The sequence below is a fragment of the Solanum dulcamara genome, chromosome 5, assembly GCF_947179165.1.
Source record: "Solanum dulcamara chromosome 5, daSolDulc1.2, whole genome shotgun sequence".
Lineage (NCBI taxonomy): Eukaryota > Viridiplantae > Streptophyta > Magnoliopsida > Solanales > Solanaceae > Solanum > Solanum dulcamara.
Genome location: NC_077241.1, coordinates 73,410,396 through 73,428,486, shown reverse-complemented (window position 1 = coordinate 73,428,486; position 18,091 = coordinate 73,410,396). Strand labels below are relative to the sequence as shown.

At 33.7% G+C, this 18,091-nt stretch overlaps 2 protein-coding genes across 2 annotated transcripts; one reads left to right on the top strand and one right to left on the bottom strand.

Annotated features, from left to right (window-relative positions):
• The first annotated feature begins 2,119 nt into the window (after window positions 1–2,119).
• On the top strand, window positions 2,120–6,306 carry LOC129889725 (type I inositol polyphosphate 5-phosphatase 2-like). Its single transcript, XM_055965134.1, has 10 exons — window positions 2,120–2,286; window positions 2,384–2,489; window positions 2,727–2,813; window positions 3,005–3,092; window positions 3,200–3,304; window positions 3,817–4,639; window positions 4,882–5,072; window positions 5,188–5,296; window positions 5,388–5,536; window positions 5,624–6,306. The coding sequence occupies exons 1-10, from the start codon at window positions 2,248–2,250 to the stop codon at window positions 5,826–5,828; spliced, it is 1,902 nt and encodes a 633-aa protein (XP_055821109.1). The 5' UTR covers window positions 2,120–2,247; the 3' UTR covers window positions 5,829–6,306.
• A 664-nt stretch (window positions 6,307–6,970) lies between these two features.
• On the bottom strand, window positions 6,971–13,349 carry LOC129889724 (ribose-phosphate pyrophosphokinase 1). The gene is made up of 8 exons (XM_055965133.1): window positions 13,125–13,349; window positions 11,366–11,530; window positions 10,297–10,545; window positions 9,702–9,845; window positions 9,448–9,615; window positions 8,357–8,426; window positions 7,920–8,001; window positions 6,971–7,768 (listed from the first exon to the last, which is right to left on the bottom strand). The coding sequence occupies exons 1-8, from the start codon at window positions 13,257–13,259 to the stop codon at window positions 7,588–7,590; spliced, it is 1,194 nt and encodes a 397-aa protein (XP_055821108.1). The 5' UTR covers window positions 13,260–13,349; the 3' UTR covers window positions 6,971–7,587.
• Between the last annotated feature and the right edge of the window lie 4,742 nt (window positions 13,350–18,091).

Genomic DNA, 18,091 nt, shown 5'->3' with positions numbered 1-18,091 from the left:
TGTAAATTTAATCCTATTTGCATGGGTTGTGATTAGATAGTTACCATCCACCATATGCCAATGTTTTATCCATATTTATGTAACTTGTATATTGTATGTTTATTTTGTAATTATATACCGTCCAGACTATAACTTTACAACTGTTTAATTCAATGTTAACGCTAACTTTTTAAATCAGTAATGACGTATTGACTTATAATTTTGTTAGTATTTTTTTTAATCTGAAAAATTTTATTTTATTTTACCATTCATAAGAAGGTAACCACATATTTTTGTTAGTGGGGTCTTTGGAATCTTTATTTATGTGCAAGTCAGGCGGTGTCTTTTCTTTACAAGTTGCATTTCTTAATTACACGTTTTAGGTTTTGTTTGTTATCACTCACATCTAATTCACTAAGCAAATTGACTTAACAAGAATTGATTATTTTTTTTAAAAAAAATGTTGTGGTTAAGGTTACATTGGAGCAGGCAATGCGGAAACCAGAGCTGGTGTTATAATCATAAACTATATATATAATTGTGATGGGATGAATAATTTTTTTTTATAAATTGATCACTTTTTAGTTCGTGACTAATTCAATTATGGAGCTAGGTGTACACTATTAAGTTGAGACTCTTTCGAAAGTGAGATACCGTGTTGGTCTAATAAATCTAGCTAATTATTCCTGGCTTCCCTCTCCCCCTTACTTCACTTATTAAATGGAAAAAATAGTCTCGATATTCTGTAAGTGATTTGATTGAGTCTATATAGCTTTGCTCCTCTTGTATTCTGACCTCATTTCTTGATTTAAGATCTCGATTTTGATCTCAAAGAATTAAAAAAATCTCAATAAATAATGTTTTTCCTTTTAATAGGCCTTAAGTGGATGGTACTAGAAAAAAAAACCTTATGTATATAATTTGTTTTTTTTTTTTTTTTTGCATGTTTACAGCTTTTCGTTAAAAACAATTTGTTCAGTATTTTTTTTTATCCCCTCACTAGGAGTATTGGTGGAGCCACCTTTTGCTAAGGAACGTCAAATTTTAATATTTTTTTTGTTGAAAACTTACATTATTTAGTAAGGTTAAAATTTTTATTTTATGTGTATACTTTATATATTGACTCCCCTTGTTTATCAATAAAAATTTTGGATCCGTCAAGTTAAAAAGCTTTCACCTTTTTTACGTTCTTGACGACTCAAACTCACCAGCATGGACCAAAACTTATTAAACTTGAGTTTAGTCCATGAGACCATTCTCATATCAGATTGAACCCAAAGAACCGACCCTAAATCAGTCATTATGAGGGAGAGAAAGAAGGGGTAGACAGCCTAATTATCATTGTTTGGTCAACGCTAACTTAGGCTCTAGGTGCAATGAGGAGCCAATACCTGTAGCTTGATCACTCCACAGTGAATTTTAATAAAGCCTTAATTAAACAAACTAATAAATTATTTTACAAATAAAACTAGATCCTAATCTTGTTTTAAATATTTCACATTAATATATATGGTCTGTGTCATTCTTCAATTTTTAATTAATTTTTGTCTTGTAGTTACAACCATGCAATAAAGATTAAAGCAGCTGATTTGCATTTTGGAATATTTTATTAAACATAAAATCTGTCCTAACTTTTGGTGTCAATGGCTTATATTTCCACAACTTCCCTTAAGGAGTGTAATAAGCACTACTCAACTTTTAGTATTTGAGATTTCTTGAAATTGATAATGACTTCCTTGAATTATGTTTTTTTTTTAAATTTGAGTTTACCTGTTGTCACTTGTACTTTTATTACGTCCGGTTTTGTCTTAAGTCAAGGTTCTATTGGAGAGAACCTCTTTACCTCACCTCTAAAATAAAGATAAAGTCTACGACCCTAGACCTCACTCCGTGGAAATACAATATGTATGTTGTTGTTTATTTCAGTTAACAATAATATCAAGCTTTTTTTGTTTTCAATAAAAGGACAAGTTTCAGGACCATTGAATTTTTTTTATTATTATTATTTAATTTTTTTGTTGGTGATTTTTGATATGCAAGTTGGAGGACAGCATATATCTGTTAGTTTTTTTGGCCAATAGTTTTTCTGTCCTTTCCATTTGTTCTTACTAAGAATCTTCTTTGTTAGAAAGTCTAAACAAATTGACAACCTATTTTCTAGCCCCCTTAAATACATAATACATATTAAACTCACAACAACACTTGCAATCTTGAAACATTTACTTAACTCTCTTCTTTCTTTTGTTCCTGTTTTCTTGATTGTCTGTTATGCTAATGAAAACAAGAAGGGGCAAGAGATCATCTCAGGTGTGTGTTTTCATGTTCTGTTTATAGTACTAAAAGTATTAATTAGTCATTTGATCAAATGGTAAGCTGAGATTTGGTGTTTTGTTTTTGTTTGTAGGCCTTTTGGCCATCCATTGTGATGAAAAAGTGGCTGAATATTGCACCTAAGGTGTATGATTTTAGTGAAGATGAAGTTGACACTGAAACTGAGAGCGAGGATGATGGTATGCAAATTTTCATAAGTTATATACATGAAAAAAAAATTGTTTCTTGATGTTTGTTTTGTTTTGAAACGAGGTTTTTCGAAAACAACCTCTCTATCTCCGTGAGGTAGTGCTAAGGTCTACGTACATCTTACTTTCCAAAATCCCACTTGTGGATTTCACTGGGTATGTTGTTTGTTGTTGTTGATGTTTGTTTTGTTCTAGGATTGATTAGTTGTTTTCTTGGTGAATTTATAGCTTGTTCACTCAAAGATGAAAGTATGATTGAAGATCATAGACATCGAAAACCGGGGAAGCTTAATGAATGCCAGACTCAAACAACAGGTACTAATGAAAATTCCAACGAATACATCAACCCCTTTTCATAGATATGTGATTTCTGTTTTTTGCTTATAGTGGAGCTTGACTTATCAAGTAAACGGAGACTCATCAGTTCAATCATTAAGTTTGTGTCTTATTTATACTAATTTAGAACTCCTATTATGATATTGACTAGTTGAACTTTAATTGATCAGGGAAACCTTCAGTTGAGTATACACCAAGACACAGGAGAGGGAAATCAGAAACTTTGAGAGCTCAGTATATTAACACGAAAGAAGTGAGGTTTGTCTTTAGAATCAATTACATGGTGGTTTGATTCTTTTATTTTTCGGACCTGAAGTCCGGTTGGAAGAGTTAAGTGATTTATATTAGCCCTGATTTTTCTGCAGAGTTACAGTTGGAACTTGGAATGTAGCAGGAAGACTTCCAGATGAGGATCTTGATATTGATGAGTGGCTTTGTATGCAAGAACCAGCAGATATCTATATTCTTGGGTATGCATAAAATGTTTTTAGGCACTTTCCAATGAACTGTGTATCAGATTTCCTGTTTTCCTTAGCTTATGTGTAATCCTTCGCGCTTTAAATCCACGTTGAAGAGTCCCAACTTTGAGTTAGCTTGAAAAATCCTCATCTCTTTGAGCTAGCTTTTGGGATTTAGTTAGGCCCTATTTTCATTTCTTTAACATGATATCAGAGTCAAATCAGAACCCATCCTAATTCTTGTTACTTAATGTTAGGCCTCCATATTAAAAATTGTTCACTCTTCAGATGTCCAATCCTGGGCGTATGGGAGGTTGAAGAGTCACACATTGGGCTTTTACCGGGTGGGTGGTCTCTTTTTATGACTTGGACATTTCTCACCTCTTGAGTTAGGCTCAAAATCCATTTGCTGAATCTATCCATTTTATATGATGTAGTTGTATATGACCTGAAACATGTTGGTTGTTGAAAATTAGATGAGATAAATGAGTTCAACCTAAAAAGGTTGTATCTGCTGTTTACAGATTCCAAGAGGTGGTCCCTCTGAATGCTGGAAATGTACTGGGAGCAGAAAATAGAAGGCCAGTTCCGAAATGGGAGGCGATCATCCGAAGAACGTTAAACAGGACAGAGGAACCTGAAACTAAGCTCAAGAGTTATAGTGCTCCACCCTCTCCAGTTTTAAGGACTTCTTCTGCTGATGACATAATTGCAGATGTTGCGGATGTGGTTGATACTCCTGAACTGGATAGAATGGAAGATGAGGCATCACTTGACACAGCTTTGATTTTCGAGAATAATACTATCAACCTAGGAAAGAATCTCTATTTAAAGAGGATATATGGCATTGATTGTGACAGTAGATTGGATTGGCCTGAACGTCCCCTGGATGCGACACCTCAAGTTCTTTCTTCTAATTTTAAGTTGAGGAGAGTCTTCAGTAGTACCGCGAGAGTTGGTTTTGGTACCATAGACAATCCTCTTGCTTTTGACACTAGTGGATTAGACGGTAGAGGGTTAAAAAGGGTGCATCAAAGCTCAGGAAACTTAGGATTGATGTGGATGGATCAAAAAGAAGAACCTGTAGTTCTTGATGCTCTTTCTGATGGCTCTGATCAATTTTGTGATGAGGAAAATGACTTGTTTGAAGAATTTCCAGAGGTTCAAGAAGAAAATTCACTTCTAAATCATACAGTGAAGTCTCGTCCAATGTATGTACGTATTGTCAGCAAGCAGATGGTTGGTATATATGTATCAGTTTGGGTACGTCGAAGATTGAGGAGACATATAAACAACTTGCAAGTCTCTGCTGTTGGAATTGGACTTATGGGATACATGGGCAATAAGGTAATGCTTCTTCTTTCAGTATGTATTTATTGTTCAAGTTGTATAGTACAACTAACTTTGGGAGATCCTTTTCGATACTCAATGCTTATCAGCTAAGACAATCAGACTCCCCCCCACCCCCTGCCTCTTTTTCCGACCCCTTTATGTATCTGTTGATACTTCTTTGTTGAAATTCATCAATGGAAATGATCCATAAGCCAGTTAAAGAACTAAGAGCTGACTTGTTAGTGATGCTATTACAGGGATCTGTTTCTGTGAGCATGTCTCTTTACCAGTCGCGGCTATGCTTTGTTTGTTCTCATTTGTCATCCGGACAAAAGGATGGAGCTGAGCAAAGGCGTAACTCTGATGTCAATGAAATCATGAGGCGTACTCATTTCTCATCCATATTTGACACAGATACAGATGAACCACAAACAATTCCATCTCATGAGTAAGTACTCTCAGTTGATTCTGGTAGGAATTCAATAATCAGTTCAGTATTTCGCGTTAAGAGATGTTAATTCAGCAACTACTAACAATATATAACTTAACTTCAATATCTACAGTCAGATATTCTGGTTTGGAGATTTAAATTATCGAATCAGTATGGAGGATGCTGAGGTACGGAAGCTTGTTGCCAAAAAGCAATGGGATGAACTTCTCAACAGTGATCAAGTGAGTCAAAACTAAAATTTGTCTTAAGTTTTCATTGTATGCATAAGTTCCTAGGAAAACTAAGCTAAATAGTGTTGCATCTCATGAGCAGTTACACAAAGAACTCCGAAATGGACATGTCTTTGCTGGTTGGAAGGAAGGGTTGATTAACTTTGCTCCAACTTACAAGTATGAATTCAACACTGATAGATACAATGGTGAAATTCTGAGAGAAGGGGAAAAGAAGAGATCACCAGCATGGTAAGTGACAAGTTTGAGAGTCAAGAAGAATCGCGAGAAGCATGACATAAATTTTAGTAACTGAGTATTTTCTTCACGTTTATGCAGGTGTGATCGTATACTTTGGTTGGGAAAAGGTATAAAACAGCTGTTTTACAAGCGCGCAGAATTAAAGCTATCAGATCATAGGCCTGTAAGCTCAATGTTCTCAGTAGAAGTGGAAATATTTAACCACAGAAAGCTACAGAGAGTTCTCAATGTTAAAAGTGCTGCAGTACATCCTGACATTCTGCTAGAAATTGGAGAGTACTAAAACATGAAGCTTTCTGCAGATAACTGACATTAGGTGAGTTGCTAGAATACAACTCGCGACGAAAAGAACTACAATAAAACAATGAACATATCATATATTAGAGTTGGCTACAGGAACATGTATCTAATGTTTGTATAAATCAAGATAGTCAATGATACAAATTTTTAGTGAGTTTTCCTTTGTATCGAACTTTTTGCTAGCTTTGAAACATGGGCCGAAGGAAAGAGGGATTTTGATCTGGGACATCCTATAATGTATTTTTCATAGGCTTGTATCCCAGAGTGTGAATTTAGTTCATTCTCTTTTTATTATTTCTTTGTTTGTTTACATTTCCCTATTGAAAAGAAGGGAACAACTGTATATTTTAGTAGCATTATGTCTAGGTAGCAATTTCAAAGTTTGCATTTAGAGTAAGTATTATGCTTGTAACTTGATTAACTGAACAAGGTCAATTGAATAAAATTACTAATTGCATTCCCTTCAATCTTCATTAACTCATGGAGGACAGTTCTGACTGGCAAAGGCTCAGAGACACTTAAATTTGGCCTCAGCTGCCAAATAAGCACTCCAACTTTGAGAGAGCACATCTACACAATTCAACTTGGTTTCAACTGACAACTAAATACTCTAACTCGTTCCCACTGTGTCTCGTGGACACCGGAAGCTTATGTGGCAAATAAATTTTGGAGATATCTAGATGATCATTTTGTAAGTTGGAGTGTTCAACTGACATAGTGAAAACAAGTTGATATGTTTAGATGTGCATACTCAAAGTTGAAATATTTACTTTTAAGATTGAGGCATATGAGTGTGTTTATGTATTATACCAAAGGGCTTATTCTTAGTCTATGGAAAACATTTACATATAGATTAGTTGTTTAAAATTAAAGCTCTTCAGGCTACATTTGAGGGTTTGTTTTTAATGATTCAAAGATAACTTTTTCTGATTTCTTGAAAAACAATCTGTTTATTTTTTTTCAAACCAAGCAGTGACAATCTCTGAAGTCTTTTTTATTGCTTAGACAAAAATATCCAACAGTCAAACCTCCTTCAATAACAACATTGTTTGAACACTTTATTTAGGTTGTTACAGAGAAATGTGATATAACATAACATGAAAAATTGATTCCATAAAAACATGGTCGCTATAACAAAAATATTGTTATAGAGGGCGGTTGTTATCTTGCTCATCTATGCATTGTCAAAATAACAAGAAGTTCTGAACAAATATTCATGCACATGATATTAGAATCAACTTGTCTGTCCCTTCCAATAGGTCTCACTGGACCAGCTTCTACTAAAACAAATAAATGTCAATAAAAGAAAGCTCCCTATGTGTGGCAAGAGTCAAAATTCAGACAGGACCTGAAGCTCGGACAGGAGTTTCATATCGAGGTTTGGCAAAGACGAGGGATAATGTCACAGCAGCATTTTCAGGATTAATACTATGGCGTAACGGTCATCAAATTTCAGAGCATGAATCAATCCTAACTGAAAAATAAGTACATGGCCTACCATCGTCTTATCCTTCCAACTATCTAACTTAAGAAGAACAAAATATTCTAAAAATGGACTTATCGTAATTTGGCTACAACCAAAAGACGAGCGAAAAAAGAGAAGAATATGTTCACTCTGCATGTCAGTCACCTCTAAGGTAAAGGAAAGATGCATGCCAATGGAGATGTCAACTGATGGAAGAGCAAACGAGAAGCTAAACGAGTGCTTCGGTAACCTGTAGGGTTGCCAGTATCTCTCCTACCTACTGGAAAATGCTACTCACAGAACAATCATCATGCACTCGCCAAATTGTTTCACCAAGAAGATTTGCAACTGAAAGAACAGTCAGCTGTGGGAAATAGTTTTTTTCCATCGCAGGAATTGTGTTTGTGACGATGACCTCTTGAAAAAGGCCACTTGACAACCTCTCAATCGCAGGAGGGCTGTCAAAACAAGAATACCAAATAGTAAGTTAATATAAAGGCAATTCAAGCAACACGCTTAATAGGACAATTTTCACACAAGATAGATTGTGTTAAAGTGGATCCATTTTCTTAATGCAGTATAATGTGTCAATTAAATGAGAAATGTTACCTAAAAACAGCATGAGTACAACATGCATAAACTTCACGTGCACCCTCCTGATGCAATAGTGCTGCGCCTTTGGCAATAGTCCCTAAGACCCATAAGCATAAAGTTAACAAATAATTTCAAACCTGACCTCATAACAAGAACATAAGCCAAACAAAAACGAAAGAAACTCCACAACGCACATGTGCACCTAGTGGAAATCCTAATTGAGACAAAATTAATCTGAAGAAGATGCAGAAATGGAAAAAAGATAAACATATAAAACTAAAAGTTTTTAGGCAAACAACTAGAGATAGAGGATACTCAATAGATCACCACAGTATTTTCTTAGTTCACTGCTTCAGTTAGTGCCCATGCTAGAAAGAATGAAGAATAATAAACCATTTTTGTTTTCCAGGTTTTGGATTGACCGGATTATTTGATTAATGCGTCCAACTAACCTGCTGTGTCAATCATGTCATCCACCATAACAGCAACTTTTCCTTTAACATCACCTATCAGGTTCATAACCTGCAACACAACAAAATAATGACTCGAGGACAAAATAGGATGCATTGAAAGCGATGTTGCGAAGAAATACAAACACAGTTTAATGCTTTATGTAGTATAATAGCTTATAACATCGTTTCATTTGCATTCAAGCATATCTTCTATGGGGGTTTTCCCTCTGTTGTTGGATGCTCAACTAAGAGATGTAAGCAATAAATTAAAGGGCAACCGGGTGCACTAAAGCTCCCGCTATGCGTAGGTTCCGAGGAAGGGCCAGACCACAAAGGTCAATAGTACACAGTCTTACCCTTAAAAGGAATAATTAGGATGATGATCCCCACATAGAGCAAACCATATCTAAAAGCACCAAAATCATGTTGAGATAGGCTAAAGAAGAAGTGCAGATAGATGCATGTCATAACACAATCAGTGACCCACGAAAAATAATTATTTGATGTCTTAGCCAATATTTAGCATCACATAAAGGAGTTACGTCCATATAATTCATACATTTACAGTATCTTCTCGGTACTTTGTTTGTGGATTACATTACTTGTCCCAAAAAAGGAATTAGTAATAATTTACTTGACTTGGGAGGAATGCCTATAAACTAAGAGAATTGAACATAAAAATACTGCCTACTTTATAGAAAAGAACTTTTTTAGATTGCTAGTCATTTGCAAGCCATAATAAACAGTCCTGAACCTATACAGCATTTTCAGACAGGAGGATCTCAAAGGACCTTCTCACCTTCCATCATTCCCCTTAAAACATGGAAAGGCAAAAGAGAAGGAAAGAAAAGAAGAGGAGGGCGGGGTGTGTGTGTGCGTGCGTGTGGGGGGAGGAGGGGATTGAACCGATAATGGTAAACAATTGTAAGGACAAATCATTGCTAGAATTTTTAAGGAGAGGTTCACCTCATCTATTGCGAGATCAGAACTTAAGACATTGTTTCCACGAGGAAAAAAGAAACAGAAGAAAACCCTCGAAAATGCATATCAACGCAATAAACTGCAGTACCAAGGTTTAGCTTTGTATCTACCTCGGCTACATTATGCCCATGCCGCCTTTTGTCCACAATGGCTAAAGGTGCATCAGATAACTTTTTTGCGAAGGCTCGTGCTCTAGCAACTCCGCCAACATCAGGAGAGACCACTACCAAATCATCAGAAGAAATTTTCTTGCTAGCAAGGTAATCAAGGACAACAGGCTGTGCACGCAGAGAATGGAAACTGCTTATTTGCCAATTTAAAATGGACAATACTTGAGCATTTATAACAGTACAGAAGAGATTACCTGACAGTACACATGGTCCACTGGAATGTCAAAGTAACCCATGGATTGCCCAGAGTGCAGATCACAAGCCAAAACACGATCCGCCCCTGCTTCAGTTATAAGGTTCGCAACCAATTTGGCGCCAATGGATTCACGACCTTGTGTCTGTAAAAGGAAAATTTATGATTATTAGAACGTAATAAAATGCAGTAAAACTTGTCTGCACATTTGTAACTCCTTAGAGCCAACTGAAAAAAACCCAATGCGTATGAAAAGAAAGTAGTAAAAAAGGACACAAAGAGAGACTGTCCGACATAATCATTGCACCAACTCAAGAGTAATGAACACTAATATATTGAACATCCAGAAGAAGATGCAAGAAAATAGTGTCAGTACTTGTAATCATAAGTGCACAGAGAAATGTCAGGTTAGGCTCTACCCTCCTTTTGTAATCACTTTTTGGGTATTATCATACTGGTATATAGAGGTCAATGCTACACCCATTCCCACTTCAAGGTGGAGTAGAAACAAATAAAAGGAGACGAAGAAACTTGACCAACAAAATCTTGAAGCTTGCAAGTTGCAAGCATATAATTTGCAACAGAATCTAACTTGCCTTTCTATCAGCTCTGGCATATCCAAAATATGGAATAACTGCAGTAATGGTCTTGGCAGAAGCCCTTCGGCATGCATCTATCATTACCAGAAGCTCCATAAGGTTTTCATTGGCTGGAGGACATGTGGATTGAATCAAGTAGACATCACAGCCTCGAACACTCTCTTGCAACTGAACATAAATTTCACCATCAGCAAAGCGCTTGATGTTGACCTTTCCCAGCTCAAAGCCCATGAACCAAGCAATTTCCTAAGTGACAAAAATGCTGCATCAGTTGTAAAGAGAAATATAGAATAAACTTGAAAGAAGTCGGATGGATTTCATAGCTAGAAGTAACAATGATCCTTATATTTTGAAGATTGAAGAGAAAAGTAAATAATTACTAAATTAGCATATGAAGAATTCTTCCAATGGAAATTTCAGATATCTTTGTAATTGTGTCTCTTTCCTACTAAGAGAGAAAACAAAGAAATGTTCCTTAATCTTCCATCTTTCTATGTTCTTATGCTTCGCCAGGTATTCAACCAGTTAGATTCTAGAAAGTAAGACTAGAAACAGAGGAAAGAACATAAGAGTATTAAATTCTACACCCACTTCTTATGCAATATTTAAAAGGAAGAAAATCTGAATAATTGACGAGGACTGAAAATTTAAAGCTAAAACATCCAGCCTGAAAGTGAACCATTCTACATCCCAAAATCCCGAAACTATATCCCTTGAGTAGGCTAGTCTGCTTAGAATAGTCAAGAACAATATATAAGTGGAGGCAGTCCCCCAAGGACTTGTTTTCTTTACATGTTAGTAAGGCTATTCCAATTTCAGTAATTAGTTAATAACAAATTTAAACCACTGAACTTTTATTTTGAAATTGAGGAAGCACAAAACTGTGACATTCTGGAAGGGAAAGTCAATATGTCATTGTTCACACTGCATGAAGTAATTAAGAAGATCTTGCTTGTCATTTAATCAAATATGATTGAAAGATATACTAAACTGAATTTGGAAATCACAAAGCATTGAATAAAATACAGTGAATACACATAACTCCATTAACAATCGTCTGGTGTACCTGAGAAAGCGAAGGATTTGCTGTTCCAGTGAATATCTTCAGCCTATTATTGTTTCTACTAATTGCATTCTGCAGGCGACTTGCTTGCAAGAACTTTGGAAGTGTTCCGTCATTGATGATTGGCACGTGAGGCTTCCCATTCACGGGTTCACTTATTTCACAATTCTGATACCCAAACAAATGATATAAGATAAAGAGATTTGTAGAGGTATTATAATAATAAAGCAAGCATCATAAGCACCATAAATTTTTCACCAGCCAAAGTTGGAGCTTGAATAAACTTCCAACTCATATCACTGAATCCAGAAAGGAAGAGCAAACTCAGGTTCCTTTTTCTTTTATTGGGTCAAACTCAAATTCCTAATTTGTTCTAAATTGCAAAATTCATATAAATAGTCAATTTTTTTGATCACTTTAACGTTTTTCAAACTATCCTTCACTTAACAGTACAAGAATAACTACGACCCCTTAAGACAGATATCTGAGAGGGTGTTTAGGTTAACTTATATAAGCTGGTCAAACCAACTTATAAGCACCAATTGACTTATCTATATGTTTGGGAAACACCAAAAGTGCTTATAACCCAAATCATTTAAAAAGCCATACAATGTGCAGCCCAACTTATGTCTTTAGCTTATAAGCACTTCGGTTTGACAAGACTTATAAAATTTTATCCCTAATAACTTTTGAAATACCCAAAAGAACTCTTCCCAAAACAAATCCTAACTTCTTAGGCATTCCATTTCTACATTCATCTTTCTCCTTGTAAAGACACTTTTTAATTTATATTATTTGTGAATAGCTTCAAAAGCATTTGTCATTTTAACCATACACATCAATGGTTTATTAACACTTTCAACAGTTTTAAGTTTTATCCAATCACATAACTGCTTATTTGTAAAATCAACTTTAGCACTAAATACAATTTTCAGCATTTACATTCTTATGAGTCGCTTTCAAGAAGAGCTTCTACATAGAAAAGTAAGAATATCATTTAAAAAGTAAAAACAAATAATAAAGGCATCTTAATAAAACAAAGGCTTAATACATCGACAACCCCTTAAACTTGCCAGAAAATTTTCAGTTAGACACTTCAACTACAACCTGTTCTAATTGAGCGCCTAAATACATGATAAAATCTTTATATTAGACACTTTCAGCTCAAGTTTTGGAAATCTTTTTGCACTAGTTCTCAAGTGTCCACTACATAGATAAGTTAACCACTTCAATTATACAACCTACTCAAACTATACCCATGAGCTTCAATACGCCATAAAACCTTAGGCATATCCCAATTGGGGGTGATGTGTACAATTAAAAAGAAATGACACACCTAATAGACACATGAGAATGCGTGCAAAAAAATAAATCAAAACTTAGAATTGGAAGCGTCTAATAAGAACATGTGTTCAGGTCCTCAATCGAAACAAACACAATTCGAGTGTCTAAATGAAATTTATTGGTTGTCTATGTATTAAGCCTAAAATAAACAAATACCCATAAGCAGCATAGCATACAGTTTTCAGCAACCAAAATTGGAGCTTTAACAAAGTTTCAACCGATAAAACAAAAACATATAAAAGAACAGAAATACTTTTTACTGATCAGGAAATGTAAATTCATTTCCATATGAGCGATATACTGCACAATCAATATAAAGAATCAATTTTTCAGAGACCCTTTATATCAAATAGGTACCAGGCATTGTTTTACATTAAACAAAAACAAAAAAAAAATTAATTCATGTAAAAGGACTTACAACGGAGCTGGGAAGACGGGTTCGTTTGGGAACGAAGCTTTTATGAATGAGAGAAGAACGAGAAGGGGAAAATAAATGAGTAGAATAAGAAGTTGAAGCTGAAGAAGGGGAAGGCAAAGCCAAGGAAGAAGCCATTGAAGAGGGGATTTTCGGAGCTTTTGGCTTGGTTTTCACCTATTTGTATGGCGCTGCTTTATTTTGTGCGTTCCACTTTTGAGATTTTGTTTATTAGGTAAATAGCAATTTCAATATGAGCTGGAAATAGGAAAACCTTTTTGTATTCTTTCATTTTTTTTCCATTTTAGGAGCTGTTACTCGTTTTTATTTTTATTTGTTTATTTTATTTTTCATTGGGTGTTAAATATTTACAGTAAAGCTCGATTGTTTTGGGAAAAGAACACTTGTGCCCAAAAAGAAAAATTATTTACAAGCGGTTATTTCCTTGTTTTTATATCCGTTGTTTTTAACTGTTAATTCGTGTTTACTGTTTGATATCATCGGAGTATTTGATACTATCGGAGTATATATACTCTGATGGTATTAAAGAGGAGAAGCAGTCTTTCAGTGAAAACACTACTCAATTACTCTTTAATACCATTAGAGTATATATATAACAGACAGCGTTTAAGTGAAAAGATTGCTCAATTACTATTTGATACCATGAAAGTATGTAGATACAATCAAGAAAAAAATACTTGATTAAGTGCTTTTTAAAAATTAATTACTGATTTTAGCGATATTTTTTATTTATTACCATTTATAGCAATATATAGCAATATTATGATAAATCTACACTTGTATTAAAAGTGAATTATGCATACAATATAAATGTATTATAAGTGTTTTAAAATATATATTATGTTTGTGTAGTAAGAAACTAACATAATGTATTATAAGTCTATTAAAATATGTGATAAATGTATTATCCATCTATAAAACTTGTATTATATATGTTTTATAAATAGTTCTCTGCAATATGTATTAAAACTGTATTATAAATGTATTATAAGTGTTCAGTGAAATTATTTTTTTATTGCTATAAATGGTAAATATTTTTTTAATATTGTATATTTACGTAAGTTTCCCTACGATCAAAGTATGAGCCCGTTTGGATGGACTTATAAGTTGGTCAATGTTATAAGCCCTTTTTAGCTTATTATGGTGTTTGGCTAATGTTAATTTTAAGTCATAAAGTTCTTAAAGTCACCCAAAAATAAAAAGTTAGAAATTCTAACATTTTTTTAAGTGCTTAAAGCCATTTTTTTTACCATAAAAATTACTTTTATATCTTTTATATTTTAACTAAATTCCCAAAGTACCCTTTTTATTCTTTAACCCTAAAATTCACATATATTTTCCTCATTTCTTCACCCAACGTCCTAGACAAATTCTCCCACCAACGTCTGGAATTCTCCTACCAACAAGATCCATCTGCTTCTTCCTCTATCACTCCACAATCTCCAATAATTGTAGCTGAATAAGGTCTCAAATAACCAATAGTTTCACCAAGAAAAGGCCAACCCATGTCCCCTGGTGGAAGATTTGGAAATTTTTGTTTTCTTTTGAATAGATTAAGAATAATAAGTACTGTCAAGATTAGGGGAACAAGAAAAAGAAAAAACTCCAAATCAGACATTGATGATTTCACTCTTTTCCTTTTCTTCGTCTCTGTTTTTTTTTCTTTTTCTGTTTTTCAGTTTGAATACTCAGTAGACTCTGTTGCTGAAGCAGAGGTAGGAATAAGATATTTAGTATTTAAGGGTATTTCAGTCATTTTGACAGAAAATAAGTGTTTAACAACACTTATTTGCCAAACACCCTTATTTTCAGCATAACCACTTTTATCCAAACACTCAACTGTTTATTTATAAAAATAACTTTCAGCACATAAAAGTTCTAAAAGCACTTCATACATAAAAGTTACTTTTTTTAAGTCCATCCAAACGAACTCTATATAGATATAATGAGAGTATATTTTCCTTAAATTTAATTTGCATATGGCAAGGCCTATTTTAGAGATAATGCTTTTAAGTAAAAGAAAATTTTATTTTCAAAAGTCAAATTTGAGACTTTAAACATAAGACGGGAATAATTGAGTTTGTTGTTTTTTTCTGAGAAAAGTAGCCTTAGATATATTACTTCATAATATGTTGTACATGTCCGTAAAATTCTTACGCATCTTGTACAATCCAACTTGGAAAATCAGAATCCCAAGATACCTTATGCAAAAGGAACAGAGAGAATTTAGCTATATTATGAGCTAGTGAATTACATGCGCGAGAGAAATGTACAAAGTTGATTGCTTCAAAAGAATCCATCAATCTCCATATATCCTCGCAAATAGTCGCTATCTCCCACAACATTATCATCTGTTTTTATAGCATTTGTACAACATTATCTGCATCTGATAGTATAGGAACCTTTGACCAGCAATTTTGTAACGTTTTTTTCCGATGCTTGTCGAATTGTTGGTGCTTCACCGATGATGACCTTCCCCACAGATTGAATTGGAGCACCAAAGGCATGAAGCAAGTGACCACAACTATCCATAGCCGTCATTCCAATGCTTGCCTTTTCCTTTTTCACATGCAGGCCTGCATCTGTAAAAACAACAATCCCATCTCGTGCCATAATAATATTCCCATCCTCAGTTTTATTAGGCATGCAACTTAAAACTGATGGAGTTAGCAAAGCATCATTATATTCTTGGTAATCAAACATAATCTTATTAACTATATCAACAGGTACAGAGACATAATTTCTTAAGTCCTGCGGGTAAAGAAATAATGCTTAAGTCTATGTTTTCTGTTATTCCTACGTATGCATTGTCTTGTTTTCAATTCCCTTAGAACCTATGTAAACAAATTACTGCTATTTTCTCTGATTTCTGGTAGGAATGAAAAGAGGAGAAAAGAAAAACGCAATATGAAAATTGGCAAAATCTTTGTTAGGCTAAATTCAAATAAGGTCTTGGTTTTAGGGATTTGAAACTTTTTAACAAGGCTTTATTGGCTAAGCTTGCATGGAGAATTTTAAGTCAAGAAGAATCCTTACTTCATAGGATGCTCAAAAATAAGTATTACCCGAACACGTCTTTTCTGAATACTAGTTGCCCCTCTTCGAGTTCGTGGATTTGGAAAAGCATTATTTGGGGTAGATATTTACTGCTAAAAGGAATTAGATGAAGAGTTGGAAATGGGAAAAATATTAAGGTTTGGAATGATCCTTGGATCCCCAATTCAAATGGCTTTAAACCTCTCCATGGACAACAAATTGAATGATAAATATTCTTTTTCATTTCTTTTTTTGGCATTTAAAATATTATTTAAACTTACAGTTGCAAGTCAATGATCTTATTGATAATCAAAATCATATATGGAATGTTCAGGAACTTCATAGATCCTTTTGTCCTAAGGATATTAATTCTATTCTCTCCATCTCTTTATCTATTACTGGATCTTCAAATAAAATTATATGGCATTTTACCAATTTTGGTAAGTAGAGGTTAGATCTGGCTACCATCTAGCCAAAGATCTAGCTCGTTGTTGTGATACGAGTATTAGTAGGCCTCAAGCTAGTTCTCAGTCTTTCTCAAAACCTTTTTGAGAATTTTTATGGTCACTTAAAGTCAAGAACAAGTATAAACATTTTCTTACAAAATGCATTCTAAATGTCTTACCAGTTAACGATATTCTTTCCAAGAGATTGCCTTATATTTTTAATGCTTGCTAGGTGTGTGGAATAGAATTCAAAACAGTTGATCGTATGTTTTTCAGGTGTTCGAAAGCTCAGTTAGTGTGGAAATTGTGTTCTATCAACTAGCCTGATTTAGAAAATGTTATTGATTTTTTGATTTGATAGCATACTTTGTTTTCAAATACATATCAATACCCTGATTCCATTGAGTTATTGAGCTTAAGTGTGTGTTGTTGATCGACAGTAATTTAGTCAACAATCTAACATCATACTTTGATTGTGGAGAAAGGTGACATGGAATAAAAAGTGCATAATTTTGGGCAACGGCCCAAAGGGCCCTCATAAAAGGAAGCAAATTTGAGCAAGAGTTTTCCAGTCATTTGTTCATAATGCTTCTTCGGTCTTAATTTCTATGATATAATAAAAAATATAATGTGATTTGGAATTAAAAAAGTTTTAAGTTTTTTAAATAAACTTTTTATATTTATAAATTATACTAATAATTAACAATATAAAAAATCTAAAAAGTAATATCAAAAAAATTTGATTGACTTGATAATCATAGCCTAAAATCAATAAGTAGTTTACGAAATCAAGTGTTTAAAAAATTATATGAATTAGTTAACTTTGAATCTTATTGCATATAACAAAGGATCTTACGATAATTTATATAGTGAAATACAAATTAATATGATCAAACAAATAAAATGATATTTTTTTTCTCAAAAGACTCCACGCATCTAGTATCAATTGTGCCACATAAATTGGAACAGGCAAGTCTATATTTTTTAGGTCTAACTTAGCTTGCATTTGGACATGTGATATGAAGTTATAATTTTGAATTAGTGTTTGGACATGTAATTTTTTAATCCCAAAATCTCCACAAAAAAAAAAACATGATTTGAAATTCTAAATCATGATTAGTCATTTTTTTTAAAAATGTAAAACTTGACCAATAAATTTATCTTTTATAAAAAAAGATACATCATTTTAAATTTAAAAAAAAAAATGGACGTGAGAAAATTATTCGTACCATGTGTCGACACCAAATTCATTTGTATGGTTTATGTCTAACTTTTAGAATTTTGAATATCAAATTTGGAGGTACTGTATTTGAAATTAATTTTACAGCAAAAGTGTATTGGTGAAATTTCTCAAAAACGCTAAGATTAATGAAAAACTTGTTCGAAAGTTAGGATATTGTTTGCACTAATAACTAAAGTTTAGATGATTTGTTAGGACTTGTGACAAGTTAATTCATCAGAAACTCG

Excerpts from the sequence above, each read along its gene's own strand:
- LOC129889724 (XM_055965133.1), bottom strand. The coding sequence starts at position 13,259 with ATGGCTTCTTCCTTGGCTTTGCCTTCCCCTTCTTCAGCTTCAACTTCT. Across the intron at positions 9,846-10,296 it reads ATGCCAGAGCTGATAGAAAG|ACACAAGGTCGTGAATCCAT; the intron begins GCAAGTTAGATT and ends TTCCTTTTACAG. Across the intron at positions 8,002-8,356 it reads TGACATGATTGACACAGCAG|GGACTATTGCCAAAGGCGCA; the intron begins GTTAGTTGGACG and ends TATGGGTCTTAG.
- LOC129889725 (XM_055965134.1), top strand. The coding sequence starts at position 2,248 with ATGCTAATGAAAACAAGAAGGGGCAAGAGATCATCTCAG. Across the intron at positions 2,287-2,383 it reads GGGGCAAGAGATCATCTCAG|GCCTTTTGGCCATCCATTGT; the intron begins GTGTGTGTTTTC and ends TTTTGTTTGTAG. Across the intron at positions 4,640-4,881 it reads TGGGATACATGGGCAATAAG|GGATCTGTTTCTGTGAGCAT; the intron begins GTAATGCTTCTT and ends ATGCTATTACAG.